General features: G+C 40.6%; 1 protein-coding gene across 1 annotated transcript in view; it reads right to left on the bottom strand.

Annotated features, from left to right (window-relative positions):
- Window positions 1-2,474: 2,474 nt before the first annotated feature.
- Window positions 2,475-16,234, bottom strand: part of LOC129811701 (BDNF/NT-3 growth factors receptor-like) — a 35,210-nt gene continuing 21,450 nt past the window's right edge. Inside the window, exons 16-18 of the mRNA XM_055863224.1 lie at window positions 13,812-14,052; window positions 11,998-12,156; window positions 2,475-10,114 (exon numbers count right to left, since the gene is read on the bottom strand). Of these exons, the coding sequence (XP_055719199.1) occupies window positions 9,929-10,114; window positions 11,998-12,156; window positions 13,812-14,052 (586 nt within the window). The 3' untranslated portion in view covers window positions 2,475-9,928. The remainder of the gene's footprint in view (window positions 10,115-11,997; window positions 12,157-13,811; window positions 14,053-16,234) is intronic.

Here is a 16,234-nt window from a genome sequence, read left to right as displayed (position 1 = left end):
ACCCTTGTCCTACAAAAAATGCTGTGCCTGTAGACAGCTGTTTCCCTGGACCTGCAAACTACACTCAAACACAGTAGCTAGCTACATACTAACCATACTCAACTCTACCTGCATGACAGAGTGGATTTGGAAAGTATTCAGACCTCTTGACTTTTCCCACATTTTGTTACGTTAGTCTTATTCTAAAATTGATGAAATAAAAACTCATCAATCTACACAAAATACCCCATAATGACAAAGCAAAAACCTTTTTTGGGGGGGTGCAAATTGATTAAACAGAAATACCTTATTTACATAAGTATTCAGACACTTTACTATGAGAATTGAAATTGAGCTCAGGTGCATCCTGTTTCCATTGATCACCCTTGAGACGTTTCTACAACCTGATTGGAGTCCACCTGTGGTAAATTCAATTGATTTTACATGATTTGGAAAGGCACACACCTGTCTATATAAAGGTGCCACAGTTGACAGTGCATGTCAGAGCAAAAACCAAGCCATGAGGTTGAAGGAATTAGCTGTAGAACACCAAGACAGGATTGTGCACAGTTCTGGGGAAGGGTACCAAAACATGTCTGCAGCATTGAAGGTCCCCAAGAATACAGTGGCCTCCATCCTTATAGAATGAAGTTTGGAACCACCAATACGCTTTTTCTGCGCGGTTGTGTTGGTGGTGTAACCGTGTCAAATCTGTGAGCTCTTGTGGTCATTGTCACAAACCACAGAAGTTCAGAACGAGAAATTGTAAGCTATATGGAAATGACACATTGTAATTCATTTTAAAGAAATAATAGGTTAAAATCAGTGTACGAACTTGTAACACAGCTGCATGGGATTTCTACTCGTGCATCCAATGCAGGAGCCGCTTGTTGATTTGACAGCTCTCACAGTTCACCCTCCTACACGCTTTAAACATTTTTTTAAAAAGCAATGAAAAACTATTTGTCAGCTTATGCAGGTTACCGCTGATCTGATTGAATCCTGGCCTAAATGACTGCAACAAAGGTTATGCTCATTAGGACACACTGTAGCAAAATGTTTTGCAACGGAAAATGAGTTTCAATTTTTTTAATTGGGTAAGTTCAGATAGAGAACCCCTCCGTTTTGTGCCTAATGAAATCGACCAAGCACTAGGAGAGGAATTTGCTGTCCCCAAATCATAACCTAGTTAAGCTGCAGCTGGCCCAGAACAAAGCGGCACGTTTTGCTCTTCATTGTAATCAGAGGGCTGATATAAATACTATGCATGCCAGTCTCTCTTGGCTAAGAGTTGAGGAGAAACTGACTGCATCACTTCTTTTTATAAGAAACATTGTGTTGAAAATCGCAAATTGTTTACATAGTCAATTTACACACAGCTCTGACACACACACCAGACATGCCACCAGGGGTCTTTTCATAGACCCCAAATTCAGAACAAATTCAAGAAAATGTACAGTATTATATAGAGCCCTTATTGCATGGCGCTTCCTTCCATCTCATATTGCTCAAATGATAAAGCAAACCGGCACAACGACGCTCCCCTATTTGACCTAGATAGTTTGTGTGTATGCATTGATATGTAGGCTACATGTGCCTTTTTTTAAATGTATGTAGTTCTATTCTTGTCTGATGATGTTCTGTATTATGTCATTCTTTATTATGTTTCATGTTTTGTGTGGACCCCAGGAATCCTAATAAAATACCAAATAACCAGTTTGGGAGGAAATGTAAGAACTGTCCTAGGGACCACTTCATCCTGCGCAGGGAACACTGCTAGTTTTGATTTGACTGTGTATCAGGACCTTTGCTACGGGCCAGCTGCCGTTGTCACCTAACTGGGTTTGTTAGATCCCAACTTTGACCTTGGAATTCCTTTCAAAAAACTGCGAGGGCTGGTTCTTTTAAAATAGCCACCAGATGCAATGGCGGGTGCACGTATCAAGTATCAATCAACACTGCTTAGATACTCTGCCTGTCTATCAGACAGAATAGAGAGTTGGGTCGTATTCAGTAGGCACAAAATGTAAGAAAGTACCTCCCTGGAAAGAACAGCTATCTGAACAAGTAACTCCTTTTCCTTTTCTGTTGCAGAAACATTTTGCTACGGTGTGCCCTGATGGTGGAGCAGGAGCAGTAAATCAATGTGATTTATGAGATGCATGGATCTGGTGAGGCTACTGGGGTACAATGACTGAAATGACCTCTGCCAGCAATTCCATGATAGATTGGGAGCGTGCTATGGAATTCTGCTGCAGGTCGTAGCCTACTTGCAATATATCATGTGAATTGATTTGATGAGTTATTATTGGCATATCCGGTTTACAATTTCACATAACTTGCTAACAATTGAACAGTTGCACAAAGATGCCCATATCTCAGATAATTCAATCAGCTTTGTGTTCTATAAATTATTTAGATGTACACAACCTCACGGAACATAATGCATGAGATTGGTTTTGTAAATTATAACTGACATTCTGAAAGAAGACAACTTATTGTAAGACATACCACCTTTATTAAATGCACAGTGTTACAAGGAACAATTCCATTAACTGCAGAGAAGTTACTCGCATGATGCACAAAGATTTGATTGATAGAATTGAATGTTACGTAAGCAGTGACACTGAATCTGCTGGGGGGAAAAAACACACACACCGCAGCTCAGGGGCATCATACTCACAAACGTATGAACGCATACACTGACTCTCACTCGATATCATTCAGCCAGCAAGTAAAACATATCTGCACAGGGATAAGAAAAACAATTAAATGATGCTTTTTCATATTTACAAAATAACCAGTGGCAATCCCCCCCATCCCAAGAGATTACATTCAAAAAAAGGTCCCATCCCGAGTGATTACATTCAAAATAACATACTATTATTCATGATACAAAGTCACAGTTATTCATCTGAAAGAAGACCAATAGGCCAGAAATAGACGAGTGGTTGGGTGGGGAAATGATGGCCTCTGTCCCCATTGGTTCACCTGGTCGCTGGATTTGGTCCTTCGACGTTCCAGGTGACCAAGACGTTATGGCCTTCTCACAGACAGACGGCACTCAGTCAGTCATAACCTCTATGGTCCTTCCACCAGATAGGAAAGAAGGGTGAGCTGGGATATAGCACTGAATCAGTTCCTTCTTCATAGAGAAAATACAATTTTAAAGGAATCTCTTCTCGAGTTCCAAAGTTCCACCAAAAAATGTGATAGTATTCTCACTGATATGAACAAGCACAAATAAATTATATTTGTTTTTTTAGCACTAATATATTTGTATTTACATATTGCCAGTGGCCCATAACACATTTTTGTCACACGTTTTTTGATAAAGTACCTGTTTGAAACAGAATATACTATTGAACATACTATTAATTTAGACAAATATACGAACTGTACAGAATGGAATGCAGATTACAGGCGATTCAGAATATTCAGAGCAGACACACATGACTATAATAGAGAATGGCCTAAAATGCTGGAACTGGTCAAGAAAGAACCAACCATTGACGGATCATGGTCGCCAAACAAATATGTACGCTTTTTCAGTGTTATGTTGCAGACAGTCCAACATAGCTGAGGGCAGGTTTTTGTGGTGTTTAGCAAAGAATGGAACAGGGATGATGGTGATAATACAACAATTGAATTGACAGTGGCTCAAAGCATAGGAGTTTGGGTGTGCACTTCTGACTCACTAAAGAGCATTATGAAGTTAATCTATTGCCACAGCAAACATTAATGCACTGGATAATCTCCATATCAAAAGCCAAAGGTTATGGGAACTGGGATCTTATGTAGTATCACTGATAAAACAGTAGTGTAGAGATCACGTTTATGAGTAAGAGTTCGGCCAAGATTCTATCCGATAGCCCCTTTTCGGCTATGCCTGTTAGCGTCGCCGTGGAGATCGTGTTCAAAGTAAACACTGCAGATGTCGGCTCAATTGGAAATGACCGTTAAATGCAAACTGCGCTACAACGTGGATCTTTCGCAGTCCGGATTGAATCGTGGCCTTAGCCTACTCCAGTAAAGACAGCATAGAGATAGAGAATGTGGAAAGATTTTACATTGATATCACTGCAGAAACAATCTGATTTAAAATGCCTTACATACAGACACTTAGCAGATCCCTGTGACATGAATGGTCCTATTCCATATTGACCAGTCATAATAGGGAATGCATGATCACCATGAAGATTCAGTCAAAAGCAGGGGAAATGGTGGTTGATAGGAAGTTGTTTAGGTAATCATATAGTGGTACATACTGCCTCAACTCTGTCAGAGTTACCTAGTCATCACATCCTTGATAGGACCTGTTCAGGAGGCCTCACATCTCTACTGTACAACATGGGGGATCAGACTTAAGGTACTCTCACAACCGATCCTAACCACTGCAATAGCTTATAGGTCAAAGATCATCAACTACACTGAACAAAAATATAAACGCAACATGTAAAATGTTGGTCCCGTGTTTCATGAGCTGAAATAAAAGATCCCAGAAATTGTCCATACACACAAAAAGCTCATTTTGCTCAAATTTTGTGCACAAATTTCTTTACATCCCTGTTAGTGAGCATTTATCCTTTGCCAAGATAATCTATCCACCTGGCAAGTGTGGCATGATCATTACACAGATTAACCTTGTGCTGAGGACAACAAAAGGCCACTCTCAAATGTGAAGTTTTGTCACAACACAATGTCACAGATGTCTCAAGTTTTGAGGGACTGTGCAATTTGTATGCTGACTGCAGGAATGTCCACCAGAGTTGTTGCCAGATAATTTAATATTAATTTCTACCGTAAGCCACCTCCTGCCAAATTCTCTAAAATGATGTTGTACATCCAACCGGCCTCACAACCGCACACCACGTGTAACCACGGCAGCCCAGAACCTCCACATCCGGCTTCTTCACCTGTGGGATCGTCTGAGACCAGCCACCCTGACAGCTGCTGAAACTGAGGAGTATTTCTGTTGGTAATAAAACCCTTTTGTGGAGAACTCAGATGGCTGATTCAGATATAGCTGGCTTTAGATACTTACAATAGTCTATCCACTCAGAAATCGACTGTTTGGAATGATGAATTTAAGATTTATTTTTGTTGTTATTTTTGTTGGCCGGGCCTGGATCCCCAGTGGGTGGGCCTGGCTCCCAAATTGGTGGGCCCATCATGTGAAATTCATAGATTAGGTCCTAATTGATTTATTTAAATTGACTGATTTCCTTATATAAACTGTAACTCAATAAAATCATTGAAATTGTTGCATGTTTCGTTTATATTTTTGTTCAGTATAGATTCAGCTGCGGGCCGATGTCTTCATTGAGCGGATGCTCAGGGGGCCGGAATATAGTTATAAATCATTTGTAGACTACAAATAGACCGCATGAAGTCCAGACCTTGCTTACGTTTGTATACGGTCACATACAGTTGAAGTCGGAAGTTTAAATACACGTATATGCATAGTCACTTTAACTATACATTCATGTACATACTACCTTATTGGGCCGACCAACCAGTGCTCCCGCACATTGGCTAACCGGGCTATCTGCATTGTGTCCCACCCACCACCCGCCAACCCCTCTTTTACGCTACTGCTACTCTCTGTTCATCATATATGCATTGTCACTTTAACCATATCTACATGTACATACTACCTCAATCAGCCTGACTAACTGGTGTCTGTATGTAGCCTCGCTACTGTATATAGCCTGTCTTTTTACTGTTGTTTTATTTCTTTACCTACCTATTGTTCACCTAATACCTTTTTTGCACTATTGGTTAGAGCCTGTAAGTAAGCATTTCACTGTAAGGTCTACACCTGTTTGTATTTGGCGCACGTAACAAATAAACATTGATTTGATTTGACTTAGGTTGGAGTCATTAAAAATCATTTTCATCCATCCCACAAATTTCTTGTTAACAAACTATAGTTTTGGCAAGTTGTTTAGAACATCTACTTTGTGCATGATTTAAAAAAAAAAAATTCCAACAATTGTTTACAAACAGATTATTTCACTTATAATTCACTATATCACAATTCCAGTGGGTCAGAAGTTTACATACTGTACACTAAGTTGACTGTGCCTTTAAACAGCTTGGAAAATTCCAGAAAATGATGTCATGGCTTTAGAAGCTTCCTATAGGCTAATTGACATCATTTGAGTCAATTGGAGGTGTACCTGTGGATGTATTTCAAGGCCTACCTTCAAACTCAGTCCCTCTTTGCTCATGGGAAAATCAAAAGAAATCAGCCAAGACTTCCGAAAAAAATTGTAGACCTCCACAAGTCTGGTTCATCCTTGGGAGAAATTTCCAAACGCCTGAAGGTACCACGTTCATCTGTACAAACAATAGTACGCAAGTATAAATACCATGGGACCACGCAGCCGTTATACCGCTCAGGAAGGAGACGGGTTCTGTCTCCTAGAGATTAACTTACTTTGGTGCGAAAAGTGCAAATCAATCCCAGAACAACAGCAAAGGACCTTGTGAAGATGCTGGAGGAAACAGGTACAAAAATATCTATTGCCACAGTAAAACGAGTCCTATATCAACATAACCTTAAAGGCCACTCAGCAAGGAAGAAGCCACTGCTCCAAAACCGCCATAAAAAAAGCCAGACTACGGTTTGCAACTGCACATGGGGACAAAGATCGTACTTTTTGGAGAAATGTCCTCGGGTCTGAAGAAACAAAAATATAACTGACCAAAATGACCATCGTTATGTTTGGAGGAAAAAGGGGGAGCCTTGCAAGCCGAAGAACACCATCCCAACCGTGAAGCACGGGGGTGGCAGCATCATGTTGTGGGGGTGCTTTGCTGCAGGAGAGACTGGTGCACTTCACAAAATAGATGGCATCATGAGAAAGGAAAGTTATGTGGATATATTGAGGCAACATCAATCATGAAGTTAAAGCTTGGTCACAAATGGGTCTTCCAAATGGACAATGACCCCAAGCTTATTTCCAAACTTATGGCAAAATGGCTTAAGGACAACAAAGTCAAGGTATTGGAGTGGCCATCACAAAGCCCTGACCTCAATCCTATAGACAATTGTGGGCAGAACTGAAAAGGCATATGCGAGCAAGGAGGCCTACAAACCTGACTCAGTTACACTAGCTCTGTCAGGAGGAATTGGCCAAAATTCACCCAACTTATTGTGGGAAGCTTGTGGAAGGCTACCTGAGATGTTTGACCCAAGTTAAACAATTTAATGGCAATGCTACCAAATACTAATTGAGTGTATGTAAACCTCTGACCCACTGGGAATGTGATGAAAGAAATCAAAGCTGAAATAAATTATTCTCTCTACTATTATTCTGACATTTCACATTCTTAAAATAAAGTGGTGATACTAACTGACCTAAGGCAGGGCATTTTACTAGGATTAAATGTCAGGAATTGTGAAAAACTGAGTTTAAATGTATTTGGCTAAAGTGTATGTAAACTTCCGACTTCAACTGTATATCTCTAATATGCGTGGTAATACTTTGGAACATATAACCAAAATTAAAATCAATTGGGGCTGCTTTTCTGGTGTTTTTACATTCTTATGTCCAAAAATAAAAATATATAATTATTTTTTTATCAGAAAACTTGGGGGGCAAATAAAATCCCCCAGGGGCCGAATTTGGCCGCCAGGTGGGGAATCCTGTTATAGGATATGATATATACTGTATATCAATCAATGTAAGATCACAGAATCACACCCTGGTTGCAATAATATGCTATACAAAATGGAATCAAGTAAATTAGTAATTTAAGTGCATAAATAGCTGAATAGGGGTATTCTACCAGAAAACCTTTTCTAACTCAAGGCTCATACTAAGAGCAGCGCCCATACTCTGTCGATTCCCCACAAGTACAGCTGAAATAAATCAAATATCCTCAAAGGCAAAATCCATAATTTCCTATCAGCTTCAATATACTGTAACATTTTATCAATGTCGACAACAACCTCAACAACATTTGTAAAGCTGCCTTTGAAAATGCAAAACAAACAGTGTAGTAGAGTTCTGGGCCACCAAAATAATCATACGCTGGAGGATAAAGGGGATTCTCTATCTAAAGGGGTGGCTCTATCACCAGCCATTGCTGGTGAATGTGCTCTTCACAAACGACAAAACAAAAGGACAATGTTTTGCTATGCTCAACTTCCATACTGCTGTGATTTGAGTTGAGGCAACTCAAAGTTCCTCCCTGTTCCAACTTTATACTTTTTCACTGTGCTTTAGTTATGCAGTTAAGACTGACATGTGTAGTGCATTCTAACCACATTCAAAACACCAACACCTTCTACATGGACAATGGACAATGTCAGTAGCTAGCAAAATATATTCAGATAGAAATTACCACTGATAATGAACCACAACCAGAAAACATCCATAAAAAAAAATATTAAAAAAAAATAAAGAATTATAAATATGGCATAGAGATGCCATTGTCTTTTAAAAGGTAAACGCTTATTTGAATAAGATTAAAGTGTTTTGGTAATATGCACATATGGATATTAACACTCAGGGGATTAACGGTGTTGGTTGTGTGGCTCTCATTCTCTCTGGACTGAGGGTACCTACATAGAGACTTAACATAACATTCATAACCCTACATACTGCAGTACATTAGCATTTCATAAATACACGGGGAAAAACATTCATGACATGCTTACATATTGCTTATGAATGTGTTATGAAGTCATAAGTTCTAAGAGGTACCCTTCAAGTGTCAACATATCAAGTCCACAGCTCTGGTTGGCCATGACGACAACAGAGTCCAGTCACAAATCAAATGTAAAGACATGACTTAACATGACGACAACAGAGTCCAGTCACAAATCAAATGTAAAGACATGATTTAACATGACGACAACAGAGTCCAGTCACAAATCAAAATGTAAAGACATGACTTAACATGACGACAACAGAGTCCAGTCACAAATCAAAATGTAAAGACATGATTTAACATGACGACAACAGAGTCCAGTCACAAATCAAAATGTAAAGACATGATTTAACATGAAAACAACAGAGTCCAGAGCCCTTGACATCAATTAGAAAGTTCTCACATCATAAAAATAGTCCATGACATCTATATAAGCGGTAAGCCTTACTTCATTGCAATGGGTTTAGTTTTCTTTGCACGTCTCGACTTTATATGTCGCTCCACACGAGATGTTCCTCCTCATGTTAGGAGGAACAAGGAAATGCTGTATCCATGTTGGCACGTGTCCATGATGATTTTGACACGCAGTCATTTTCCCTTGGTTTATCACCAGCAATCACAGTACAATAAAAAAAAAGTACATTAAGGATCTGTTTCGCTGACCCAGATTTAGCCTACTCCTTGACTAAATTACAATTTAATAAAGATTACTGATCATTTGGTTTCATGGACATTATTAAGTTATTCTTTGACTATTATTTAAAAAGTCCCCGTCAAAGTCCAGGAGTATGTAATTCAAGGTTAACTGATGTTTATGAAATCCTATTTTTTGCTCTTGATTAACTAAACCAGAATTGGGCCTACTCCGGGATTCTTTTAATCTGGGTTTGAGAAAAGGGTCCTAAGAGTATTTTCAAATGGACAAGGAAAGGAAATTGCAATCAAATGTAAGGCTTTTGTCTATGTGATGAGGAGGCAGAAGCACAGTCAGCACACAGAAACACATACAGTATGCTCACACACACCTCCACCCTCATCCTACCCATATACACACATACAGTATGCTCACACACACACCTCCACCCTCATCCTACCCATATACACACATACAGTATGCTCACACACACCTCCACCCTCATCCTACCCATATACACACATACAGTATGCTCACACGCACAAACTCCACCCTTATTCACATCCATACAAACAGTATGCTCGCTCGCTCGCACGCACACAACTCCACACTCATTCCCACCCATACACAAACCCAGCCAACCAGACTCACTCAGCCCAGAATATCCAGGTAGACAGGCGAGGCCTTGGACAGATTCTGGAGCAGGCTGTGGATCTCTTTGATGTTCAGTCTCATGTAGGGTTCTCTCTGCCAGCAGCCCAGCATCAGGTCGTACACCTCCTTTGGACAAGAACGCGGCCGCTGCAGCACGCGCCCCTGGGTGATGCATTCAATCACCTGTAGGGGGAGCACCATGGGTCACTACCACTGCTCAGTACTTTTTCAATTTAATTCAAATGAAATGCATTTATCCCCACAGGGTCAATCAAGGAAGCCATTGCTCACATGATAACAGCATCTAAACAAATGTGAGGTTCACCAAGGTGATATGTTTTTTAGACTGGTTTATTTAATAGATTGCTGGGAAATGTACAGTAGTTAATTTTATTGTTATTATTTAACCTTTATTTAACTAGGCAAGTCAATTAAGAACAAATTATTATATACAATGACGGCCTACCCCAGTCAAAACCTACACAGCCTGGAGGTGTGTTTTGGGTCACTGTCCTGTTAAAAAACGAATCATAGTCCCACTAGACGCAAACCAGATGGGATGGCGTATCGCTGCAGAATGCTGTGGTAGCCATGCTGGTTAAGTGTGCCTTGAATTCTAAATAAATCACAGACAGTGTCACCAGCAAAGCATCCCCACACCATCACACCTCCTCCTCCATGCTTCATGGTGGGAACCACACATGCGCAGATCATCTGTTCACCTACTCTGGGTCTCACAAAGACACGGTGGTTGGAACTAAAAATCTCAAATTCAGACCAAAGGACAGATTTACAATGGTCTAATGTCCATTGGTCATGTTTCTTGGCCTAAGCAAGTCTCTTCTTATTGGTGTCCTTTAGTAGTGGTTTCTTTGAAGCAATTTGACCATGAAGGCCTGATTCACACAGTCTTCTCTGAACAGTTGATGTTGAGATGTGTCTGTTACTTGAACTCTGTGAAGCATTTATTTGGGTTGCAATTTCAGAGGCTATTAACTAATGAACTTATCCTCTGCAGCAGAGATAACTCTGGGTCTTACTTTCCTGTGGCGGTCCTCATAAGCCAGTTTCATCATAGCGCTTGGTGGTTTTTGAGACTGCGCTTGAAGAAACTTTCAAAGTTCTTGAAATGTTCCGGATTTCCTGACCTTCATGTCTTAAAGTAATGATGGACTGTCATTTCTCTTTGCTTATTTGAGCTGTTCTTGCCATAATATGGACTTGGTCTTCTATCAAATAGGGCTATTTTCTGTATACCACCCCTACCTTGTCACAACACAACTGAATGGCTCAAACGCATTGAGAACTTCCACAAATGAACTTTTAACAAGGCACACCTGTTAATTGAAATACATTCCAGGTGACTACCTAATGAAGATGGTTGAGAGAATGCCAAGAGTGTGCAAAGCTCTCATCAAGGCAAAGGGTGGCTACTTTGAAGAATCTCAAATATAAAATATATTTTGATTTGTTTAACAATTTTTGGGTTACTACATGATTCCATAAATATTATTTTATAGTTTTAATGTCTTCGTTATTATTCTACAATGTAGAACATAGTATAAGACAAACCCAGGAATGAGTAGGTGTGTCCAAACTTTTGACTGGTACTGTATATTCATAATACATTTCAAATCTATGTGGACAATACGAATGTGACCTACTGTAACTAAGATTAGAAAAAGAGACAACAGCAGAGTGATGTATTGGAGATAAATCTCATCATTGGAGGTCAGGTGCTATGGTTAGGGACCTGTGTTTTGGGCTATCATGTCACATGACCTCAATTTGAACCTTTATTTTAAGTATTTTCCAAAATTACACCACAAATTAAAGCAATTGTCTGAGGATGGTGCCGGACTATCTGACATAAAAATAAAAGGGGACAGTTTGTTGAAAAAGCTTTAAATAAGAGTTTAAAATCCAAAACACAAGGCCCTAACTATGCTACCAGTGTAGTCAATCTACTTTGGGAAAGGTTTGAGCTTCCGTCTCTGACCTTGTCATCACAGAACCCAGAACCAAATCCCATTGAGTGCTGCTGTCTGTCATAAGAGACTACTGACCTCATTGTTGGAGAGCTGGTACCAGGGCTGCTTCCCATAGGTGAAGATCTCCCAGAGGACCACGCCCAGACTCCAGACGTCGCTCTCCGTGGTGAACCTCCGGTACATGATGCTCTCAGGAGGCATCCACCGGATGGGCAGCATGGTGTGACCCCCCACCTGGAAACAGACAAAGGATCCATCAGGAACAATCCAGGTAAACCACAGAGAAGGTCAAATTAAGGAGATGAAGGTTGGAACAAACTGTAGTGAAGAAAAGAAGCTACCCCCCGAAAAGGGGTTAAATGGATAGGTGTTGAGTCACTTTGCTCCACAAGCAGCTGAAAGGACTAAGTCAGTCAGGGCAGTAACCAACCTACACGATAAGGCCTTTGGTTAACATCACATGTACACAAATGTATATTGTGTGTGAGCCTAGAGTTCTCGTGGAATGCAATGTCATGATGTGATATATTTTTTAAAAAATGTATTTAAACCCAACTTGCACAATTCATTTTTTGCCTGTAATGGTATTAACAATCTTCTACCATGGCTAATATTGACATCACAATTGTCGGTTTACAATAACTGGCTAATTATTCCATGTGTTGAGCCAAGTGCTGTTCAGCTGCATTCTTGGTCTTCCTATCTGTGTATTAGTGAGTGGGCCTATTCATATGCTGCTATCTGATTGGGGGATGATGGGTCTCAGTTACATTCATCTGTTTTGTATTGATTCTCCCCAGGGAGGGCCAGTCAGCAGCAGAGGGTACTGTTGTCTACATAGACCCTAGGACGGTGGCTGACTGGGAGACAACACATGTTTGGAACTAACAAATCATATTACTGGCTTAAGATTACTATCTGTAATGACTGTAAAGACTGAAGCCTGTAGCGTTGTCTATACTATTATTTTTTATTATACATTTTTTTGTGTTACTTTTACCCATTTTTCTCCACAATTTCGTGGTATTCAATTGGTAGTTACAGTCCTGTCTCATCGCTGCAACTCCAGTACGGACTCAGGAGAGGCGAAGGTTGAGAGCCGTGCGTCCTCCGAACCACAACCCAACCAAGCCGCACTGCTTCTTGACACAATGCCCACTTAATCCGATAGCCAGCCGCACCAATGTGTCGGAGGAAACACCGTGCACCTTCTGGCCGTGTCAGCGTGCACTGCTCCCGGCCCACCACAGGAGTCGCTAGTGCGCGATGGGACAAGGACAACCCTGCCGGCCAAACACTCCCCTAACCCGGACAACGCTGGGCCAATTGTGCGCCGCCCCATGGCATGGGTCTTCCGGTTGCGACAGATTCTGGACTCGAACCCAGAATCTCTAGTGCCTGTTTATACTATTCTAGTGTAGACTAGATAGTAACAGCTAGCCTGGTCACCCAATCGGTTTGTGCTTTAATTAGCCAATCCCAGTGCAACATTACAACAACAATGAAGTTGGATAAAGCAGAAACAGTTTGGGCTAGCCGCTATGGTAGATTATTTTTTCCTCACATTATGTGAAATGGGTTAGATACTGGAGAGGAGTTTTCATGAAATCTTGGTATTTTAAGAACATGGAAATAGCATGTATATGCAGATTATAGAATTTGCATTTAAATGGCATTAAAAATAGATTTTTTAAAAATTGTTAAAATAACTATTGCTGTAACTGCATGGCTGTTACAAAACAAAACCAGACAAAATTAAAATGATACATTTGAGAGTATTCCTGTCCTGCTTGTATGTATGTATGTATGTATGTATGTATGTATGTATGTATGTATGTATGTATGTATGTATGTATGTATGTATGTATGTATGTATGTATGTGACTCACTCTGTAGTAGTCGGTGCTGTACACGTCCCTGGACATGCCAAAGTCCCCAATCTTGACCAGCAGGTTCTCTCCCACCAGACAGTTGCGTGTGGCCAGGTCTCTGTGGACAAAGTGCTGGGAGGCCAGGTAGACCATGCCTGCAGCGATCTGCTGGGCGATGAGCAGCATCTGGGACTGGGTCAGCTCCACCATCAGGCTGTGCTGCCCATCAGCCATCAGCACCATGTCAGGACCATGGGACCTGCACCACAACACAGGTGGGTCAGACACAATGCAAACTATAGTTACCTACAGCTGACTACAGCGAAGGATAAGTGCAAACTCATACGCTTGCATTGCAATGCAGTTATACAGTTTTAATTCAAATACAGTATCACCATCAAACTAACATGCAATACCAGTCAAAGGTTTAGACACACCTACTCATTCAAGGATATTTCTTTATTTTTACTATTTTCCACATTGTAAAATAACAGTGAAGACATGAAAGTATGAAATAACACATATGGAATCATGTAGTAACCAAAAAAAGTGTTAAACAAATGGTATACAGAAGATAGCCCTATTTGGGCTTTGAAGTACTTTGAAAGTTTATTTAAGTGCAGTCGCAAAAACCATCAAGAGCTATGATGAAATTGGCTCTCATGAGGACCGCCACGGGAAAGAAAGACCCAGAATTACCTCTGCTGCAGAGGACAAGTTAATTACAGTTACTAGCCTCAGAAATGTCAGCCCAAATAAATGCTTCAGAGTTCAAGTAACAAACACATCTCAACATCAACTATTCAGAGGAGACTGCGTGAATCAGGCCTTCATGGTTGTATTGCTGCAAAGAAACTACTACTAAACTGCTACAGAGCTATATCTATCCTACCCTGCCTTTCTAAGGTCTTCGTAAGCCAAGTTAACAAACAGATCACGACCATTTCGATTCCCACCGTACCTTATCCGCTATGCAATCTGGTTTCCGAGCTGGTCATGGGTTCACCTCAGCCACGCTCACGGTCCTAACTGTCATGACGTGGCCCTCTTTGGATATAGCAAGCACCAACTCTCTCTCACCACCTCTCTCTTCCCCTTACACCCAGGCTCTGTTATCTCAGGTCGTAAATTCCTGGAGGAGACTCCCCCCCCCCCCGGCCATGCAGTATAGAGAGAGGGTTCATAGTAGAACAAAGGAACTTCTACCTCACAGAACTTGACAACTGAACAATATCCATGTTTTGGAGAATGTGTAAACGGTCGGTGGAGAATCCAGCTACGACCGGTCCATTTTGTCTAATGTTTGTGACCTCATGAGAGACAATACAGCCACATTACCATAACTCTGTTTATACAATAGTCTCTGTTATGACATTTGCATCTAATTATTGTATAAAATGAATGAGCAAAGATGAAACTATTTGTGAAATTATGTAATGTGATTTTAAACTGTTTAATGAAAGAGAACCCAATTCCCTTTAAAATTTAACTAAGTCATTGGCGCGCCCCATGAGCACAGACACTGTTCTGGCGTCACGGGACAGCCCTCTTCTGCTGTTCCGTATATAAACCCCACCTGGAGAAGCCTACTTCAGACCAAGCGTACCTCGATTACAGAGAGGGCTAAGGTTTGAGTAGAGACCATGCATTCCTCGGTTGTTGAATTCCTAACCAAACCACGTGGAGCATTGGCTACACTGGTGGAAATGGTTAAACTCTGAGACTATCGATACCGACAGAAGAGCAAATCTTCGATACTAATTACTAGTCTGCAGTTAGAATTTATGTCAACTGAACGCGAAGACCGACAACTGCCGAAACATCTATTCTATAAGAAGATTTCTGAATGGGACTCTGAAGTATCCATCCATTCCATTCCAGTATCCACTCCAGGGACGCAAAGAGAAGTTCAGATAAACTTTCCAACAGAAAGACGGACGATTCCTACAGAGATCATGATGACACACTGAGCGTAAATATATAAATTGATTGCAATTATTCCCGAATAAGTGAGCGTTCATCTGCAAAGGATTAGCATTTCAATTATCAACTGTGTAGTGTCACTTGTCTTTCCCGGCCTTCTCAGTCCATACCCACTTCCCTTATCATTTCCTTGTAACCATATATATTGTTGTTTGTTATGCATCTCTGTGATTTAGTTAGTTAGTAAATAAATGATGAAGACAATTGATGTATGGATGATTCATATTGAAGGCTGGGTTCGTGCAGATAACCAACAACTTACGACCTTTGGAATGAGACTAACGTGAGGTAAAGAATAATTCATTAATTAGAAGACTAATTGATCAGATATTAAAATATCTGAAAAGTTATATTAGAAAAATTATAACTTTGTAATCTGAAGATATTCCTTGGTGCCCCGACTTCCTAGTTAACAGTGTCCAAAGAAGGGCCAGAAGTATACAGAATGGTGTCGTCTG

Source organism: Salvelinus fontinalis, chromosome 2, assembly GCF_029448725.1.
Source record: "Salvelinus fontinalis isolate EN_2023a chromosome 2, ASM2944872v1, whole genome shotgun sequence".
NCBI classification, from domain to species: domain Eukaryota; kingdom Metazoa; phylum Chordata; class Actinopteri; order Salmoniformes; family Salmonidae; genus Salvelinus; species Salvelinus fontinalis.
This window is presented reverse-complemented; position numbering and strand designations above follow the sequence as displayed.